General features: G+C 45.1%; 1 protein-coding gene across 1 annotated transcript; it reads right to left on the bottom strand.

Annotated features, from left to right (window-relative positions):
* Positions 1-13895: 13895 nt before the first annotated feature.
* Positions 13896-15197, bottom strand: LOC125548204 (membrane protein PM19L-like). The gene is made up of 4 exons (XM_048711871.1): positions 14844-15197; positions 14533-14752; positions 14381-14426; positions 13896-14293 (listed from the first exon to the last, which is right to left on the bottom strand). Exons 1-4 carry the CDS (start codon positions 14965-14967, stop codon positions 14174-14176), a joined length of 510 nt encoding a protein of 169 aa, XP_048567828.1. The 5' UTR covers positions 14968-15197; the 3' UTR covers positions 13896-14173.
* Positions 15198-22484: the final 7287 nt, after the last annotated feature.

Here is a 22484-nt window from a genome sequence, read left to right as displayed (position 1 = left end):
ACTCAACTCCTCTCATAGGATTTGGATTAGTGAGAAGATTTGAGTGGAAAGCAACTTGGGAAGGCTAGAGATCAAGATTCATATGGTAGGAATGGAATCTTGGTCTCAACACATGAGTAGGTGGTTCTCTCTCAGAACATATGAGTTGGAATGGTGTGTGTGTTCTGATGGCTCTCTCACCGAATGAAGAGGAGGTGGAGGGGTATATATAGCCTCCACACAAAATCCAACCGTTACACACAGTTTTCCAATCTCGGTGGGACCGAATCAAAACTCGGTCGGACCGAAAATGTAAACCTAGTGACCGTTAGAGATTTTCGGTGGGACTGACATGCAACTCGGTAGGACCGATATGGTTAGGGTTTGGGCATAACGTAATCTCGGTGAGACCGATTACACAAACTCGGTGAGACCGAATTTGGTAATTAGCTAACCAGAGAGTTGGTCAGGCAAACTCGGTGGGACCGATTTGCTCTTTCGGTGAGACCGAGTGAACTCGGTGAGACCGAAAAGTTACAAAGGGGAAACTGAGTTTACATTGCAATCTCGGTGGGACCGATTCGCTCTTTCGGTGAAGACCGAAAAGTTACGAAAGGGAAACAGAGAGTTTGCAACCCCATCTCGGTGAGACCGAGATCCTTATCGGTAGAACCGAATTGCTAGGGTTTGGCAGTGGCTAATGACAAGTGAAACTCGGTGGCGCCGGATAGGAAGAATCGGTAGGACCGAGTTTGGCTTAGGGTTTAGGTCATATGTGGATATGGGAAAGTAGTTGAGGGTTTTGGAGCATATCACTAAGCACATGAAGCAAGAGGCTCATTAAGCAACACCTCATCCCTCCTTGATAGTATTGGCTTTTCCTAAAGACTCAATGTGATCTTGGATCACTAAAATATAAAATGAAGAGTCTTGAGCTTTTGAGCTTGAGCCAATCCTTTGTCCTTAGCATTTTGAGGGTTCCACTTTCACATCCATGCCATGCCAATCATTGAGCTTTCCTGAAAATAATCATCTTGGAATAGCATTAGCTCAATGAGCTATATGTTGTTATGAATTACCAAAACCACCTAGGGATAGTTGCACTTTCAGATTATGAGGAGGAAATCATCGTACTAGTGGAGAGGAATGATGATTTGGAAAGGAAGCTAGGAGTATTCATGGGAGACCCCATGCCAGGAGGAGAAGACGAAGAACCCAAGGAGATTCGTCTGGAGGACTACATCATCATCGACAACACCGACTCGGACCCCGACGATAGTGATGATGATTATGAAGACGAAGCTAGAGCAGATATCATGGAGTCTTCGACCGATCAATATTTCTAGTTGACCACCAAAACAGTAGTAGTAGTCTACCATGTAAATAATATAGTCCAAGAACTTTGTAACGATAGTTCAAGACCGATTGTGTGCCCTTGCTTGATTGATTGAGTGATATGATTGTGTTTGTCTCATGTGCATATGGGTAGTGTTTTCTCACTAGACCTCATTCTATTCTATTCTCTTCTCTCTAAACCCTCAGATGCCTCTGAGACGTGACCCCGGATTTACCTTTTCACCGGAGCTCACTGATACATCTCCGTCGTATCTACTTTTCCAAACACTTCTGCCCTTGTTTTGGACTCTAACTTGTATGGTTTGAATGGAACTAACCCGGACTGACGCTGTTTTCAGCAGAATTGCCATGATGTTGTTTTATGTGCAGAAAACAAAAGTTCTCGGAATGACCTGAAACTCCATGGAATATCTTACAATAAATAATAAAAAATCCTCGCCAAAGATGAAGACCAGGGGGCCCCCACCCTGCTCACGAGGGTGGGGCGCGCCCCCCTACCTCATGGGCCCCCTGGAGGCCTCCCGACTCCAACTCCAACTCTATATATCTGCTTTCGGGGAGAAAAAAATAGGGGAGAAGAAAGCATCACGTTTTACGATACGGAGCCGCCGCCAAGCCCTAAAACCTCTCGGGAGGGATGATCTGGAGTCCGTTCGGGGCTCCGGAGAGGGGAATCCATCGCCGTCGCCATCATCAACCATCCTCCATCACTAATTTCATGATGCTCACCGCCGTGCGTGAGTAATTCCATCGTAGGCTTGCTGGACGGTGATTGGTTGGATGAGATTTATCATGTAATCGAGTTAGTTTTGTTAGGGTTGGATCCCTAGTATCCACTATGTTCTGAGATTGATGTTGCTATGACTTTGCTATGCTTAATGCTTGTCACTAGGGCCCGAGTGCCATATTTCAGATCTGAACCTATTATGTTTTCATCAATATGTGAGTGTTCTTGATCCTATCTTGCAAGTCTATAGTCACCTATTATGTGTTATGATCTGTTAACCCCGAAGTGACAATAATCGGGATACTTACCGGTGATGACCGTAGTTTGAGGAGTTCATGTATTCACTATGTGCTAATGCTTTGTTCCGGTTCTCTATTAAAAGGAGGCCTTAATATCCCTTAGTTTCCGTAAGGACCCCGCTGCCACAGGAGGGTAGGACAAAAGATGTCATGCAAGTTCTTTTTCATAAGCACGTATGACTATATTCGGAATACATGCCTACATTACATTGATGAATTGGAGCTAGTTCTATGTCACCCTATGTTATGACTGTTACATGATGAACCGCATCCGGCATAATTATCCATCATTGGTCTGATGCCTACGAGCTTTCCATATACTGGTTTACGTTTATTTACTTTCCCGTTGCTATTGTTACAATCACTACATCATACCAAAAATATTACTTTGCTTTCATTACTCTTTTGTTACCATTACCATCACTATCATATTATTTTGCTACTAAACACTCTGCTGCAGATGCTAAGTTTCCAGGTGTGGTTGAATTGACAACTCAGCTGCTAATACTTGAGAATATTCTTTGGCTCCCCTTGTGTCGAATCAATAAATTTGGGTTGAATACTCTACCCTCGAAAGCTGTTGCGATCCCCTATACTTGTGGGTTATCACTCACTCAGTTGATCCAGCAGCAGAATACCCTGATGCAGTTGTTAGTTCAGAACCAAGGCAACAACAACAACAACAACAACAACAACAACCCACCACCACCAGCCCCAGTTGATAACTTAGCCCGTTTTCTGAGGTTGCAGCCGCCGGTGTTTTCCAGTAGCATCGAGCCAATAGTGGCAGATGATTGGCTCCGCAAGATTGGAAGGGAGTTAACCACTGCAGGATGCACAGATCCTGAGAAGGTGCGTTTTGCCGCACACCAATTGGATGGACCAGCAGCCTCATGGTGGGAGAATTACACTGTCACCTATCCTATAGCCACTGTCACATGGGATCAGTTCCAGCAAGCTTTCCGTACTGCCCATGTATCAGCAGGAGCTATGGCCATGAAGAAGCGTGAGTTTCGCAACTTACGCCAAGGAGGGCGCACTGTTGGCCAGTATGTGGATGAGTTTAGTAAGTTAGCACGTTATGCCCCAGATGACGTTGCTACCGATGCAGCTAAGAAGGAGAAGTTTCTGGAAGGACTGAATGATGAGCTAAGCATGCAGTTGATGGTAGCAAATTTCAATAACTACCAGGAGTTGTTGGATAGAGCTCTCATGCTTGGAAGCAGCAGCAGATTGACAACGATAAGAGGAAGTATGGACAAGGGAAGTATAATTCTGGGGCCCAGCAGAGACCCCGTTTCACCCCAAACTCGGGAGGACTTGTTCATAACCATGGAGGCCATACTCATAATGGAGGAAGTTCGCACAACCATGGTGGCCCCAAGAACGGCAACGGTAATGGAGGAAGTAGCAGACAGAACCGTTCCCACCCAACAACACCCGCCAAGAAGGATCTAAGCCACGTTACTTGCTACAAGTGTCAGAAGACCGGACATTACGCCAATGAATGTCATGAAGCTAAAAATGGAAATGGCAATGGAAGCTCTGGGAAGAAGTCCAACCCTTTCAACAGGGGACAAGTGAAACACGTTAACGTGGAGGAGATTGAAGCCCAGCCAGATGAAGTAATTGGTAAGTTTTTGGTTAAGTCATTTACTGGAGTAGTTCTTTTTGATACTGGTGCATCTCATTCATACATATTGATGGGATTTGTGGATAAGTATAATCTGCCCACTAGAGTACTTAAGACACCCATGTTAGTAACCTTACCCGGAGCAGAGTATATGGCAAGCCATGGATGTTTTCAGATGCCATTGGCCATAGGTAGGCATGTTTTCCCCTCTGATCTGATAATTTTGGAATCGCAAGGATTGGATGTGATTCTGGGTATGGATTGGCTATCGATGTATGGAGGAAACATCGATTGCACCAGTAAGACGATTTTACTCACCACCCCAGAAGGAAGAAGGATCAAGTATGTATCCCGGCATGTGCTGAATAGGACTCAAGTAAATTGCTTATCAAGAGTAGTACAGGAGGAAGTACCAGTGGTGAAGGAATTTCCGGATGTATTTCCAGAAGAGTTGCCAGGCATGCCACCGGATAGAGACATAGAGTTTTTGATAGAACTTTTGCCAGGCACTGGGCCAATATCTAAGAGACCGTACAGGATGCCCGCACAGGATTTAGAGGAAATTAAGAAGCAGATTAAGGAGTTACTAGATAAGGGATATATTCGCCCAAGCTCGTCACCTTGGGGATCACCAGTACTTCTAGTGGAAAAGAAAGATGGATCGTTAAGGATGGTTGTTGATTATCATGGATTAAATGAAGTAACGATTAAGAACAAGTACCCACTGCCGATGATCAATGATTTCTTTGATCAGCTGCAAGGAGCTAAGGTGTTTTCCAAGATCGATCTGCGATCAGGTTATCACCAGTTGAAGATTTGAGAGCAGGACATACCTAAGACAGCTTTTACCATAAGGTATGGGCTATATGAGTATACCGTTATGTCATTTGGCCTAACTAACGCACCTGCCTACTTTATGAATATGATGAACAAAGTGTTTATGGAGTTTTTGGATAAGTTCGTCGTGGTGTTCATTGATGATATTCTGGTTTACTCGAAGAATGAAGAAGAACATAAAGAACATTTGCGTTTGGTACTTGGCAAGCTCAGGGAACATTAGTTATACGCCAAGTTCAGCAAGTGTGAGTTTTGGTTGAAGAAAGTTGGATTTCTTCGACATGTTATATCCGGAGAAGGAATAGCAGTAGACCCCAACAAAGTTGTCACCGTGACAAATTGGGAAGCACCCACGACAGTTGGAGAGATCTGGAGTTTTCTTGGACTCACAGGATACTACCGGAGGTTCATCGAGAATTTCTCAAAGATTGCAAAGCCCATGACGGAGTTGTTAAAGAAGGACACCAAGTTCAATTGGACTGAGGAATGTGAGGCCAGTTTTCAGGAGTTGAAGAGACGCTTGGTTACATCGCCAGTGTTGATCCTGCCAGATCAACGCAAGGATTATGAAGTGTATTGCGATGCTTCTTTCGAGGACTTGGAGGAGGGAAGAGTTGTCTCATATGCCTCATGACAGCTTAAACCCCATGAGTTAAACTATGCTACGCATGATTTGGAGTTAGCAGCCGTAGTGCATGCGTTGAAGACATGGCGACATTTTCTCATCGAAAACCATTGTGAGGTATACACGAATCACAAGAGTTTGAAGTATATCTTCACACAAAAGGAGTTAAATCTTAGGCAGAGGAGATGGTTAGAACTCATTAAAGATTATGACATGAAGTTGCACTATCATCTCGGAAAGGCTAACGTAGTAGCCGATGCGTTGAGCCGCAAGAGTCATGTTAATACACTCATGACCGGAGGATTACCCAGGGAGTTAGCAGAAGACCTTCGTGAGCTATGTTTGGAGATAGTTCCGAGAGATTATGTAGCAGCTTTGGAGATTCAGCCTACTTTGATGGATAAGATCAGAGAAGCTCAGAAGACAGACAAGGAGATTTCCGAGATAAAGGAAAGGATGAGCAAAGGAAAAGCCAAGGGATTTCGTGAGGATGAGCACGGTACTTTATGGTTTGAGGACCGCGTATATGTGCCAAATTATTAGGAGATCGAGAAGTTGGTTCTGCAAGAGGCCCATGATTCGCCATATTCGATTCACCCAGGAAATACCAAGATGTATCTGGATTTAAAGGACAGTTTCTGGTGGACCGATATGAAGAAGGATATTGCGGAGTATGTAGCAGTTTGTGATGTATGTAAGAGAGTGAAGGCAGAACATCAGAAGCCAGCAGGATTTCTACAGCCATTGCCTATACCCGAATGGAAGTGGGATAAACTAGGCATGGATTTTATCACAGGATTGCCCAGGACTCGTTTAGGCTATGACTCGATAGGGGTTGTAGTTGATCGATTGACGAAAGTAGCTCATTTCATCCCAGTAAAGACCACTTACACCAGTGCTAAGTTGGCAAAGATATATATGACTAGGATCGTATGTCTGCATGGAGTTCCGAGGACCATTGTATCAGATAGAGGAGCCCAGTTCACTTCAAAGTTTTGGAATCAGTTACATGAAACTTTGGGAACCAGACTAGAGTTCAGTACAACTTTTCACCCGCAAACAAATGGACAGACTGAAAGAGTAAATGAGATTCTGGAGGACATGTTCAGAGCTTGTGCGCTAGACTATGGATCTAGTTGGGACGATAATTTGCCCTATGCGGAGTTCTCTTATAACAACAGTTATCAAGCTAGTTTGAAGATGGCCCCCTTTTGAAGCACTGTACGGAAGGAGGTGCAGAACACCGTTATTGTGGGACGAAGTTGGAGACCGACAGTTGTTTGGACCAGATTTGATAAAAGAGTCGGAAGAGAAGGTTAGGATGATTCGTGGTAGACTCAAGGTAGCCCAATCCAGGCAGAAGAGTTATGCGGATTCGAAACGCAAGGAGACAGTCTACGAAGTCGGAGACAGAGTGTATCTTCGAGTATCACCACTCCGAGGAGTGAAGCACTTTGGAGTTAAGGGAAAGTTAGCACCACGTTTTGTGGGACCATACAGAGTTTTGGAACGTATGGGAGAAGTTGCTTACAAGTTGGAATTACCCGAAGGATTGTCCGGAGTTCACGATGTGTTCCACGTTTCTCAGTTGAAGAAGTGCCATGCGGAGATGGCTGAAATTCCTCTGAGAGATACAGTGCTGCTAGAAGCGATACGGTTGGATAGTGATTTGACATACGAGGAGAAACCAGTCAAGATACTCGAGTTCGCCAGCCGAGTTACACGCAGCAAAGTTATCAAATTTCAAGGTTCGGTGGAGTCACCATACCGAGGATGAAGCCACTTGGGAACGAGAAGAAGACTTACGAAAGGATCACCCTCACCTATTTTCTAGCCAACCCGAATCTCGAGGGCGAGATTCATCTTAAGGGGGGTAGGTTTGTAACATTCCAAATTTTCAATTTGGAATGTTATACATTAGAGCATCATTGCATATCATGTTTTATTGCATTTTTGGTTGATCCTAGAAATTCTACGCAACTCAAGGACCCACGGAGAGAGTTGGGGATTTCATTATTTTCATATTCGAGTTTTTCTCGAATTTTGAAAAGAGGATCATTTGATTTTAATTATTTTTCTCTGAAATATTTCTTTTATTAAAAATAAAAGAGAGGATAAAATGACTTCCTCAAAATAAAGAAATATCAGAGATTTAATATTAAAATCAAATAAGATTTTTATTCGGAGTTTTGTCACTATTTTATTTGAATTAGGAAAAAGTGCGTTTTTCAAAATTGCATATTAGGCCCAAATAAATGTTCATCTGTCTGGCTTATTTTTAGAGGACGAGGAAAATTTATTTCGGGATTTTTGGAGTCCGTTTAGTATTTCTTTACTTTCTTTTTCTACACGTTGATTTTTTTTTAAAAAGTCAACCGACTTAGGGCCGTATTCGGCCAGGACTCTTCGGGTCGACCCTTTAAAGCCGCACCCCCCCCCCCCCCCCCCCCCCCCCCCCCCCCCCCCCCCCCCCCCCCCCCCCCCCCCCCCCCCCCCCCCCCCCCCCCCCCCCGCAGCCCGTTAGCCCCGCCACCCAAACCTACCCCTAAGCCGCCGCCCACGCTGCCGCCCCGCGCCGCCACGCTGCCCCTCGCCGGACTTGCCGGAGGTAGCGCCGCCGCCGCCGGTTTTCTTCGGAAAACCGTTCGGTTTTTTTAGATCCGCGGATTTTTTATTTATTTAGATCGGTTTATTTTTTTCCGGTTTAGTTATTTAGCGGACGTTCGTCCGTAAGTTCGTTTTTACGAACGATTTTCACCGTTTAGCCGCAGATAGTGAACATTTGTTCGTTAGCCTGTTCGTCACTTTTTCTTTTTCTCGGATTTTCCACGATTATTTTCGATCGCGATTTCTGATCCTATTTTTGTTCTAGTATAACTTTTCGCTTGTTTATCGGAATCAGACGATTCAAGCGCCTAGAGTTTCGTCTCGAAACCCTCTTTCCGTTTAATCAACTTAAACAAGTTTTTGCTACTGTAAAATTTGACCTTAGTCCAGATTAGTAAACAAAGCCTGTTTCTTTCGCAGTTTGAGTTTTGTTGCTTCGTTTGTTTTGATTCTTTTTGCAAACCAGAGTTCCTAAGTTGCACTTTCTGGTTAGATCTCTTATTTGAGTTTTACCCGTGCTTTTGCTTGATTGCTTATTGTATGCTTGTTTGTTTGCAATAGAGTACCCGGAGTGCGAAGCGTGCTACGTCGAGTCTCTAGGTTTCGCGGATCATCAGCAAGGCAAGTAACACTTTGATCATACCCCTTACTACCCAGTTTTCATTGCATTAGATCAACCCTCAAACATTGCATGGTTAGGATCTGAATTAAATTGTGGGGTTTGGGAAGTAGATGAGGTAGTACCTATTCACCTATTTATTATCAAACCCTGGGAGTTACTTCTACGTTGCTTATATTGCTATGCTATGCTCGTAGACGTGGATTGGGTTTGAGTGTATTCATGACAGATGTGAGATTGCTAAATTAATGGTTACTTAAGTTGACAACTTTAATACACATCTGGGTGGATTGAGGCACCTGGGGAACCTAGTGATTGCCTGTATTTTTGGAAATCCTGGGGTACCGTGTGATTCTCCTATGGACCGCCACCCAGGCTCAAAGGGATCATAAGATTATTCATACTGGAAACTTTTGTGTGCAGTCACATGCCATTATGGGCTCTGGTATAGTTGAGTAAGTTGTGGGAAACCTTTCCATGATGGGCTAGCAGATGTAGGGGATTGTAGGTGTACCGGCCTATCTATTGGTTAAGGGGACCTCTTCGGAAAGACTGTGTCTCGGTCATCCGTTTCTCAAATATTATGTAGTGCGAGAAATCCAACAAAGGAGAACGAGTCTTGTGGGGAAAAGTGCACAAACCTCTTCAGAGTGTACAAACTAATCATGGTTAGCCATGTCCCTGGTTATGGACGCCTTGAGTATCTAGTTCTTTGATTATCATGTGGATCTCATCACTCTTAATATAATTTGATTGGGTTTAATGATGATTGCTTTTTAATTGGGATTGAGTTGGGTGAACCTTCTCAATGTTTAATAACCACCATGACAGTTAAATAAAATTTATTCCTTTGTAGTAGGGAAAAATTGGCTTTTCGCAAAACCTTTAACCTTACAGCCTCCACCAAACCATATATGCATATAGTGATAGCTTTATTCTGTTCATTATTCTCTTGTGTTACCTTGCCAGCATATTCTATGTGCTGACCCGTTTTCAGGCTGCAACGTATCATGTTGCAGACTTTTCAAACAACGAGTAAGGAGCCTTAGGTCGTGGTCTTTCACTCAGTGATGCCGTTGGAGTTGATGGACTCACTTTATCTTCCAAGCCTTCCGATGTCATCGTATTAGATGGCCTTAAGCCATATTTATTGTAATAAGTTCTCTTTTGAGACATTCGATGTAATAAGTGTGTGATTGCCACTCTGTTATAAATCCTTCAAGTACTGTGTGTGTCAGCATTACCAATCCAGGGATGACACTTATACACAGAGATCAGACTGTTTGAGGTCTGGTTGCTACATAAAGTAAAGCAATTACATGGTGATTGCATTTCATACAATAAAGCGACAACTATATGGCTCCTGCCAGTTGCCGATAACTGTGCTACAAAACATGATCATCTTGTACAATAAAATTTAGCATCATGTCTTGACCATATCACATCACAACATGCCTTGCAAAAACAAGTTAGACGTCCTCTACTTTGTTGTTGCAAGTTTTACGTGGCTGCTACGGGCTGAGCAAGAATCGTTCTTACCTACGCATCAAAAACCACAACACAGTATAGTGATTGCTTTTTGATCTTCAGAAAGAACCCTGTTCATTGAATTCGATTCAACTAAAGTTGGAGAAACTGACAACCACCAGCCACCTGTGTGCGAAGCACGTCGGTAGAACTAGTCTCGCGTAAGCGTACGCGTAATGTCGTTCTGGGCCGCTTCATCCAACAATACCACCGAATCAAGAATCAACTAGTGACGGCAAGCAATATGTATATACCCACGCCCACAACTCCTTTGTGTTCTACTCGTAAATATAACATCTACACATAGACCTGGCTCGGATGCCACTGTTGGGGAACGCAGTAATTTAAAAAAATTCCTACGCACACGCAAGATTTATCATGGTGATGCATAGCAACGAGAGGGGAAGAATGATGTACACGTACCCTCGTAGACCGTAAGCGGAAGCATTATGACAGCACGATTGATGTAGTCGTACGTCTTCACGATCCGACCGATCCTAGTACCGAAAGTATGACACCTCCGCGATCTGCACACGTTCGGCTCGGTGACATCCCATGAACTGTCGATCTAGCTGAGTGTCGAGGGAGAGCTTCGTCAGCACGACGGCGTGATAACGGTGATGATGAAGCTACCGGCGCAGGGCTTCGCCTAAGCACTACGACGATATGACCGAGGTGGATTATGGTGGAGGGGGACACCACACACGGCTAAGAGATCAATGATCAACTTGTGTGTTCTAGGGTGCCCCCTTGCCCCCGTATATAAAGGAGCAAGGGGAGAGGCCGGCCGGCCCTTGTGGAACGCCTGGAGAGGAGGAGTCCTCCTAGTAGGAGTAGGGCTCCCCTTTTCTAGTCGTACTAGGAGGGGGAAAGGAAGGAGGGGAAGGGAGAAGGAAAGGGGGACGCCGAGGGGGAGGGGCGTGCGACCCTGCCTTGGCCGGCCCTCTCTCTCTCCACTAGGGCCCATGTGGCCCATTAGTTCCCCCCCCCGGGGGGGGGGGTTCCAGTAACCCTCCGACACTCCGGTTTTCTCCGAAATCACCCGGAACACTTCCGTTATCCGAATATAGCCGTCCAATATATCAATCTTTATGTCTCGACCATTTCGAGACTCCTCGTCATGTCCGTGATCACATCCGGGACTCCGAACTATCTTCGGTACGTTAAAACACATAAACTCATAATACCGATTGTCACTGAACGTTAAGCGTGCGGACCCTACGGGTTCGAGAACTATGTAGACATGACCGAGACATCTCTCCGGTCAATAACCAATAGCGGAACCTGGATGTTCATATTGGCTCCCACATATTCTACGAATATCTTTATCGGTCAAACCGCATAACAATATACGTTGTTCCCTTTGTCATCGGTATGTTACTTGCCCGAGATTCGATCATCGGTATCTCAATACCTAGTTCAATCTTGTTACTGGCAAGTCTCTTTACTCGTTCCGCAATGCATCATCCCACAACTAACTCATTAGTCACATTGCTTGCAAGGCTTATAGTGATGTGCATTACCGACTGGGCCCAGAGATACCTCTCCGATACCTGGAGTGACAAATCCTAATCTCGATCTATGCCAACTCAACAAACACCATCGGAGACACCTGTAGAGCATCTTTATAGTCACCCTGTTACGTTGTGACGTTTGATAGCACACTAAGTGTTCCTCCGGTATTCGGGAGTTGCATGATCTCATAGTCATAGGAACATGTATAAGTTATGGAGAAAGCAATAGCAACAAACTAAACGATCATCGTGCTAAGCTAACTGATGGGTCAAGTCAACCACATCATTCTCTAATGATGTGATCCCGTTAATCAAATGAGAACTCATGTCTATAGTTAGGAAACATAACCATCATTGATTCAACGAGCTAATCAAGTAGAGGCATATTAGTGACACTCTATTTATATATTCACACATGTACTAAGTTTCCGGTTAATACAATTCTAGCATGAATAATAAACATTTATCATGATATAAGGAAATATAAATAACAACTTTATTATTGCCTCTAGGGCATATTTCCTTCAGTAGCTGACAAGGGAGACTACTTGCCAGTGTTGGTAGAGTCACTTTAATCAAGTTTTCTCTTACTGTAATTCCATATTTTATGATGTCTTTCTATGGTTTACCACTTGGAGTGAATAAGAGAATGAACTTGTTTGGAGCTGGGTTGTTACGGTTGGAAGATGCTGATAAGAAAGAAACCCATTTAGTAAAATGGTATGAGGTCTGTAGACCTAATGATTGTGAGGGTTAGGAACTCAGAACTTAGCTTTGGTGAATAAAGTCCTTTTATGTAAATGGTGGTGGAAACTTTTCAATACTTAGGGCATGTGGCAAGATATTATTCATAATAAATATCAGAGAGGAAAATGTATTTCTAGGATCAAATCTAACCAAGGTGATTAACAATTCTGTACTAAGATTTTAAAATACAAAGATCATTTTTCCCTCTTTATGTAAATTTAAAATTGGTAATGGAAAAAATGTGAGATTTTGGGAAGATTGATGGATTGGCGATAAACCTCTTAAAACCAATTTCCCAAGATTATATAATTCATTCTTTGATAAAAATAAATCTATGGATGAAATTTTTTCCAGAAGCCTTGATCAAGTTTAGTTTGGAAGGACCTTGTATGGAGACTCCTTAGATCTATGGAATCAAAAGTTTGTGTTGATGTGGTATTGACTGCCCAAAAAGTGTTTCATTAGGTGGACACTAACTAAAAATGATGCCTACTCTGTTAAGTCTTGCCATAGGCTTATGACTGAAAATGGGGTTAAATACCGACAAAATTTTTTGTAGAAAGTTAAGATGCCACCTAGAATGATAGTGTTTATGTGGTTGGTTCTTAGATCAATATTTTAAGGAAAGATAATTTGGCTAGAAGATGATGGATTAGTGATAGGAAATGCTCTTATTGTGGAAAAGATGAATCTATCAATCACTTGTTCCTTAAGTGTTTTGTTTCAAAATTGCTTTAATTATGAAATGTGCTAATTTACATGATATATCTGGCAATGTTCATGATTTGTTTAATCTTTGGATACCGAGGTTTAATAAATTGAAAAAACCTGGTTATGGTTGGTGTATCTGCTATTTTTTGGACTATATGGAAATTGGGAAATAGTACCTTTTTTATAATAACAAGGTAACTGACCCTTATAACCGTGTCAATCTGATTATTATGTGGCTACATGATCAGAATATTTTGCAGATAAACCCAAAAAGACAAGGAACAATGAAGTGAGGCATAAGAATGGTTGAGCTGGTTGCCAATGAAGTCTTTAAGGCAACACATGGATGGAGATTCAGGACTAACAGAATCATGGTTGGATGATTCTCAGAGAAAAAATGGGGGTTTGGCTTGTGGACTCCGAGAAAGGTGGATTTGGAGTCTGTTGGTCTATGGGGCATCGGTAGTTTGTCGATTTATCCCTTTGTGATCTTGGGGGGTTGATGGGTGTTTCTCATCTTGCTCCTTTACGACGGCTTACTTCACAGGGACTGATTTGTAATTTATTTGTTTTTTCAGGGTTGCCTTGTATTGCTGTTTGCTGGTTAATAGGTCTGAGGTTATCTTCGGAAAATAAAAAGGATCATGCGTCATTGTTTTTATTTATTTTCTGCTTGTTTTGGTAGCTGTAACAACATTGTGATTTCTCTTGATAGAAATCGGAGAAGAAGCTCTCTTTATTAAAAAAAACACGTATGTACTGTGATGACGATTGTTGCACGTCCTAACAAAACAGATTTCCCAGATGCTTGAATTCATCAATCAATAAATCCAAAGGCCAGAGGAACACACAAGTTTATTACTACAACGCCAACCCCCATTTCACCAATCCCACTCAAAGAATCATCACGTCAAACGAAAAGCACAACGACAACGAGCAAACTTTCTCCGGCGGCTCTGCTCCTTCTCAGGCGTACGTATCCTCCGATCCGATCAGCGGCCCAAGGCGTTGTGCCGTTCGACCTGGACGGGCCCGTGGCCACCCGCCTTGATCGCGAGGATGTAGACGAGCTGCGTCAGTGAGAGGGCGATCGTGAACGCCTCCATGGTCCCCTGGCAACCCAGAGCGTTTTGATCAGCTCACAAACCGTATGTACCTGACGAAGTACAGAGCAAGGACAAAAGCGGGAGGAATCTTACCAGCTTCGCGTTTCTTCGGTCGAAACTGATCTCCTGGAAAGCCAGCCTGCAGCAATTTATCCATGATATAAGGTTCAGGGTAAGAGTCTGAGACCAAACGAGTTGATTTGGTAGAGATGAGACGGTGTAATCTGAGAAACGCGCGCGCTTACCCCATGGCTAGGACGGTGAGCGCCCAGGCGAGCAGACCGAGCGACGCCGCGGGCTGCAGGCTGCTGTAGTTCCAGAAGCGGACGTGGGTGAAGCCGACGATGCAGGAGGCCGCGCCGACAACGCCGGCGAGCAGCGCGAACACCACGAAGAAGCCGGTGGCCCAGTTCCCGATGGGGAAGAATATCGGGTGGAAATGCGCCGGGAGACGCAGCTCGGGGCCTGCAGGCAACCACAAATCAACAACTGGGCTCTAGCTCTGTAACTAACTACGGCCTTGAGGTTTGGGGCGAGCAGCAGAGCAGAGCAGTACCTATGATGAAGCCGCGGTCGATGGCCAAGTTGACGGCCCACCCGCCGATGATGGCGAGGATGAGGTACATGCACAAGTTGAGCATCAGCAGGAAGAGGGCCACGGGCTTCAAGTTGTCGGCCATTTTCGCCGGACGTACGTACTGTACTTCCGCAGAATACCGCCACTCGGGTTATCTACACGAGCTCTCTGTCGCTGATGGTCTGACGATTGAGGCAATCAGTAAATACTGGAATGGAATGCCTGACGCGCGCTTTCAGAAACTGGACGGCTTCGCGGTTTATATATATATATGAACGAATGAATATGCATGAGGCGCGGGGCAGTGCATGCAGCTCGGATTTGTTCGTTGCTTGCCGCCCTCGCCGGGGCCCGGAGGGAAGAACAACTCCGGGTGGCTGTAAAGAGTGGGTGGGAGGGACTTGCGGACCAAGGAAAGGAGCCGAGCATTGGAGGATTTCGTGCTGCGGCTGTCCTGTGGTGCCTCTCCCTACGGCTAGGTATGTGTACAACTTACGCATACGTGCCCGTCGCCGTCCTATATGTGTAGTTCGTCGATGCCGATATAACTTTCTAGGTTTTTTTGTTCTTTTTGACGAATATAATGTACTCCACTTTCTAGTGATTCGTTTCTTTCGCACGGAGCAATAAGCTACTACTAGAAGCAAACCTTTTTTTAGGGATACTAGAGGCAAACCTGATATGTCGATGGACGAATGATGGAGCAGTGAAGGTTATTTGATTTTTTGGAGAGATGAAAGATTAGCGGATCACTGTTTTCTTTGATTTTGTAGTAACAACAACTTTGTTTTGCCCAAAAAGAAGAAGAAGATCAGTGCATAATTAAAGCATCTTCAGCCACGCCCTCAACAGCCCCTCGGACCCTTTTTTTAGCACCGGCGCTGAAAAAACGGCTCAGTCGCGTTCTTAGGAGCCCAATTTTTGCCGCTTAGGCCCGAAACTGGTGTCGGCGGACCCAGTCCGAACCCGGCGCGCTGGGGATGCCCGGGGGCGCCGGGGGAATCGTTTCTGGCGCAAAAGAATGGCGGGCCCGCCGAGTCAGCAACCCCCACGCATCGTCGGTCAGCCTTCCATTAATTCCTTAGGGGCGACGCAATGTGGGTCGCCTCCACCAACAACGCGCTGGTGGTAAGGGGGAGCAACAACAACGACGGCTGCTGCCTGTGGTGGGGCGCCCCCGGCCGCACGCTCACACCGTCCTTGAGTACCTCGAGGGTGGCAACGATCCGCCGCTCGAGTACCCCCCCCCCCCCCCGGAGCGGCGGCCCGTGGCTGCCGAGGCGCATGCCGGGCGGGTCCTCCTCTTCCCGTTCCTCCTCCCACTCCCCCGGATCGCCGGCGCTCGTCAGCGTCAAGGCCAAGCCCGTGGAAATGCCGCTCGGCCGCGCACCTGCGGCGCCACCCTCGTTATCAACGAGGGCGGCTGTGCCTCCTCAGCTCCTACCTCCTGCCTTGTTAAGCTGGAGGCGGAGCTCGCCGTCGTGACGAGCGAGCACGATGACATGGCTGCACTCGACGACGAGGCCGCCATGAAGTGGGCGCGGGAGGATCGGGCCTGGCTGGAGATGGAGTGCCAGCGCCACACCCTAGAGGAGATCGCCGCTCGCCGCCGTGGCCGCGATGAGGGAAACGTCATCGTCCTCGAGGACAGTGATGACGACGCGTCGTCGCCGGCCAAACCAGTCCCCCAGGGCGACCCCGGGCAGGGGTCCAGTAGGGATGGCCCCAGTGTGAAGAAGGAGAAGGAGGAGGACGACGACAGCGACTACGACGCCTTCAGCAAACTCTTCGGCCTGTAGGCGCCACAGCAGCAATTTTTTTTCCTTTTAGTACATTATGTTTTCAATATGCAAAAAAAACTGTGGAATGCCTAAATATCCCCAAATCTATGTCATGTTTGCCGAATTTTGGCCAGGTATGTTTCTAAAAATATTTACAAAACGTCGACTAGGGGCGACCTAGGGGCGGCTGCTGGGAACCCGATCACCCCCATGCCGAAATTATCGCCGGTTCGCCCACAAGGCGGCGCTATTTCCAGTCCCTGGGGGTCCGAACTGCTGGAGATGCTCTTAGTCTAGCAGAAGCAAATGTTCAGAGCTCTGTGAAAGCTCTGCTTTTAACTTAGAGGTTTTACGACGATCTTTCTCCCCCTTTCACAAAAAAAAATCAACTTTGAGGGAAGCAGTCGAGCACGAATTCCTATATACTAATCCCATTTAGGAAAACATTTGCAAATGTAAGGGCATCTCCAGCGGACCCTTAAACCGCCCGCAACCGTTCGAACCACGTGTTTCTGATGTATTTTGCCATCCAACGCGAGCCTGCATTGGTCTAGATGCACTTTTTGCCACAAACTCGAGAGGAACCGGGAGAGGGGGGAGGAGTTTTGCAAATGTCCGGACCGCTGCCACGCATGCATCTGACTAATCTGGGCAAGTCCAACGCGGCACCGAAATGGGTCCGCAACGACCCAGACCTCGCCGCTGTACATGCGCTCGATCGCTCTGGCACCACCACGAAGAAGGCCGCCAGGCACCGCCCCCGCCTTGACGGCGAGCTTGCCAAGATCAACGAGGAGTGGTTGCTTAGTGACTCCTCCGCTAGCAGGGTCAAGCCCGCCGTCAGAGTTTCGCGAGGGCCGTCTGCATTGACTGCGGCAGCCCTCCACACCGTGTAGGAGGAGGCAGAGCGTCTCCTTCACTAGCGGCATGCAGCCGTTGGACAAGGTTTTCGCGACCCTCTGGCACCCTTCCGCCGCTGGAGGGATGACTATGGCACGGACGGCGATGACGGTGTGGCAGACAAGACGACCACGCGTATGAGGTGATCGTTCGGTATAGGGTTTATATATTATTTTTCTTCTAGTTGTTAGTTAGACTGTTGAAATATTGTTTTTTAATGTAAATTATGTTGAAACTTTAATAAAATTTGCCTGATTTATTTAAATTTAGTTTGAAATATATCGGATAATGTTGGATGATCGGTTTTCACATCCGTGTACGTGACTAGTTTCCATTGCCCGCGAGCGATGCCCCGTTTACGAGTCAGCCTTGGAGAAGGGACTCATTTGCAACTTGTGCAGATTCACACGTACGCTCTGTCTCTCTGTGACGTGTGTTGACCCACTACGAGGGTAAGGTCTCGGTCTCCCTAGCTAGCGATCGTAGCATGTGTCACGCCATGCGAGGAAACTCTTTCACCACGACTAATCATGTGCGCGTGTTAATGACTTCAGCGAACTTGTACATCTTGCATCTCCATTGTATACAGCCGTAGTTTGCAGCGCAAGTTTAACCACCTGAATTCCTCCGCCGCGAATCTTATGCGTAAGTACGCACGAGAGTGTGATGTTTCCGAACGAAGCAAGCCCGGCCGAAATTAGCCTTAGTTAATCACGAATGGAGATCGTACTACGTGTGGTCTGCATTATTCTCCATAGATTTTAACTACTCCTTATGTTCATTTTTAATATTTTTGGTCATTAGTTGGACAGTATTTTAAATAGGTTCAAAACGCTAACAATGATAGGAGTGTATGCCTTAATTTGATAGCTTTGCCTATGTAGAAATGATTTGATTTTTAATGGAAAAAATGATTCTTCTCTACAGGTTATTTTCCGGTGTATGCAATTGCTACGTATGTGGTCTATGTTACAACGACCGGAGGATCAACCGTTGTTCAAGACGGTGTGTATGCAATTGGAGCAGGTGGCTATGGAGGTTTTTTCCAACATGAGTGGCAACATAACCTTCGAATCGATCCACCACCTCCATCGACATAGGCATAGTGTCGGTCCATAGGGCTCTATTGTTGCCAATTTGTCGTTTTTTTCATCAATTTTTGTCAGACCTTCATATTGGGCCGTGTGCATCCTAATTATGCAGAGGTCGGGTGTTACTTATAATGCTTTGTATCCGCTTGATGCTATATTTTGAGATAATAAAATCACTCTTTATGAAAAAATGTTCACTTTTATAAAGCCTTGAAGACATTTCATATAGTGTGTAAAGCAGCCCATTTTCTTATGTCTGAAACGATTTACGAAAGTGAACGGAGGGAGTGCGTCATTATTGACGTACTACCTCTAGGACTTATTGATTCAGCCATGCACTTATTGCGTTAGTAAACCTGATATGTGAAGATTAGTTGTTTGACAACATAGCTGTGAAAAAACACTACGTTTCAAGAGGAGGGGCCAAGGGGGAGCCAAGCCAGACAAGTTCTCAAATCTGCATGCGGAAAACTTTTACTGGCTCAACTAGGCGAATATTGCCCTCATCCCTAAGAAAGATGGTGTCGAAGACATCTCAGACTTCAGACCCATCAGCCTGATACATGCCGTTGCAAAGCTCATTGCCAAAATCCTTGCAACACGGCTGGCCCGTCACATGAACAATATTGTATCCGTTGCGCAAAGTGCATTCATCAAAACAAGGAGTATCCACGACAACTTCCTGTATGTCCGGAACTTGGCAAGGAAATTCCACCGCAAAAAAATCATATGCTCCTCTTCAAGCTTAATATTAAGAAGGCTTTTGACTCGGTAAAAAGGGATTATCTAATGGAGCTTCTAACCCACCATGGCTTTCCAAGTCGATTTAGAGGTGGGTTTCGGCTCTCCTTTCCACGGCCTCCTCCAGGGTTTTGCTCATTGGTATTGCCGGTGACCTGATCAAGCATGGATGTGGCCTTCGACAGGGTGATTCTCTCTCGTCGTTGCTCTTCGTGCTGGCCATTGACCCGTTGCACCACATCTTGGAAAAGGCCACCTCTCGCGGTCTGTTTCACCCGCTAGGCAGGCGCTTCTCGGGCATTAGGGCTTCTTTATATGCTGATGATGCAACGGTTTTTTGCGCCCCTATCAAGGAGATGTCAGTTTCATTGCCAACATGCTCTCCTCCTTTGGTGAATCAACGGGGCTCGTCACCAACTGTGTGAAGAGCTTGGTTGCCCCCATCCAGTGCGCAAGTCTGAACCTCAATGACATCCTGCAGCATTTCCCGGTGATACGTCTCCAACGTATCTATAATTTTTGATTGCTCCATTCTATATTATCTACTGCTTTAAACATTATTGGGCTTTATTATCCACTTTTATATTATTTTTGGGACTAACCTATTAACCGGAGGCCCAGCCCAGAATTGTTGTTTTTTGCCTGTTTTAGGGTTTCGAAGAAAAGGAATATCAAACGGAATGAAACCTTCGGAAACGTGATTTTCTCATCAGATAAGATCCAGGAGACTTTGACCCTCCGTCAAGAAAGCCACGAGGCGGTCACGAGGGTGGAGGGCGCCCCCCCTAGGGCGCGCCCCCCTGCCTCGTGGGCCCCTCAAAGCTCCATCGACGTACTTCTTCCTCCTATATATATCCACGTACCCCCAACGATCGGGGACGAAGCCAAAAACCTAATTCCACCGCCGCAACTTTCTGTATCCACGAGATCCCATCTTGGGGCCTATTCCGGAGCTCCGCCGGAGGGGGCATCGATCACGGAGGGCTTCTACATCATCATCCAAGCCCCTCTGATGAAGTGTGAGTAGTTTACTTCAGACCTACGGGTCCATAGCTAGTAGCTAGATGGCTTCTTCTCTCTTTTTGGATCTCAATACAATGTTCTCCCCCTCTCTCGTGGAGATCTATTTGATGTAATCTTCTTTTTGCGGTGTGTTTGTTGAGACCGATGAATTGTGGGTTTATGATCAAGTCTATCTATGAATAATATTTGAATCTTCTCTGAATTATTTTATGTATGATTGGTTCTCTTTGCAAGTCTCTTCGAATTATCAGTTTGGTTTGGCCTACTAGATTGGTTTTTCTTGCCATGGGAGAAGTGCTTAGCTTTGGGTTCGATCTTGCGGTCTCCTTTCCCAGTGACAGAAGGGGCAGCAAGGCACGTATTGTATTGTTGCCATCGAGGATAACAAGTTGGGGTTTTTATCATATTGCATGAAACTATCCCTCTACATCATGTCATCTTGCTTAAGGCGTTACTCTGTTTTTAACTTAATACTCTAGATGCATGTTGGATAGTGGTCGATGAGTGGAGTAATAGTAGTAGATGCAGAATCGTTTCGGTCTACTTGTCTCGGACGTGATGCCTATATACATGATCATACCTAGATATTCTCATAACTATGATCAATTCTGTCAATTGCTCAACAGTAATTTGTTCACCCACCGTAGAATACTTATGCTCTTGAGAGAAGCCACTAGTGAAACCTATGGCCCCCGGGTCTCTTTCTCATCATATCAATCTCCATCACTTTATTATTGCTTTAATTTTACTTTTTACTTTGCATCTCTATACCAAAAATATTATTTATCATCTCTATCAGATCTCACTTTCGTAAGTGACCGTGAAGGGATTGACAACCCCTAAGCGCGTTGGTTGCGTTGAGCTATTGGTTTTGTGTAGGTACGAGGGACGCGCGCGTAGCCTCCTACAGGATTGATACATTGGTTCTCAAAAACTATGGGAAATACTTACGCTACTTTGTTGCATCATCCCTTCCTCTTTGGGGAAATCCAACGCAGTGCTCAAGAGGTAGCAAGAAGAATTTCTGGCGCCGTTGCTAGGGAGTCTGCGCAAAAGTCAACATACCAAGTACCCATCACAATCCCTATCTCCCGCATTACATTATTTGCCATTTGCCTCTCGTTTTTCTCTCCCCCACTTCACCCTTGCCGTTTTATTCGCACTCTCTCTCTCTATCCTCCCTCTCTCTCTCTATTTGCCTCTTTTGCCCGTTTTGCTTTTTGTTCGCTCATGTGTTGGATTGCTTGTTTGTCGCGATGGCTCAAGATAATACTAAATTGTGTGACTTCACCAATACCAACAACAATGATTTCCTTAGCACTCCGATTGCTCCTCTTACCGATGCTGAATCTTGTGAAATTAATACTGCTTTGTTGAATCTTGTCATGAAAGATCCGTTCTCTGGCCTTCCTAGTGAAGATGCCGCTACCCATCTTAATAGCTTCGTTGATTTGTGTGACATGCAAAAGAAGAAAGATGTCGATAATGATATTGTTAAATTGAAGCTATTTCCTTTTTCGCTTAGAGATCGTGCTAAAGCTTGGTTTCCATCTTTGCCGAAAAATAGTATTGATTCATGGAACAAGTGCAAAGATGCTTTTATCTAAGTATTTTCCTCCCGCTAAGATCATCTCTCTTAGAAACGATATTACGAATTTTAAACAACTTGATCATGAACATGTTGCACAAGCTTGGGAGAGAATGATATTAATGATACATAATTGCCCTACTCATGGTTTGAATTTGTGGATGATTATACAAATTTTTTATGCCGGATTGAATTTTGCTTCTAGAAATCTTTTAGATTCGGCCACGGGAGGCACTTTTATGGAAATCACTTTAGGAGAAGCTACTAAACTCCTAGATAATATTATGGTTAATTATTCTCAATGGCATACTGAAAGATCTACTAAAAAGGTGCATGTGATAGAAGAAATTAATGTTTTGAGTGGAAAGATGGATGAACTTATGAAATTATTTGCTAATAAGATTGTTTCTTCTGATCCTAATGAATCTATGGATGTGAATTTTGTTGGTAGGAACAATTTTGGTAACAACGCGTATAGAGGAAATTTCAATCCTAG

This window comes from Triticum urartu, chromosome 3, assembly GCF_003073215.2.
Source record: "Triticum urartu cultivar G1812 chromosome 3, Tu2.1, whole genome shotgun sequence".
In the NCBI taxonomy this organism is placed as follows: Eukaryota; Viridiplantae; Streptophyta; class Magnoliopsida; order Poales; family Poaceae; genus Triticum; species Triticum urartu.
This window is presented reverse-complemented; position numbering and strand designations above follow the sequence as displayed.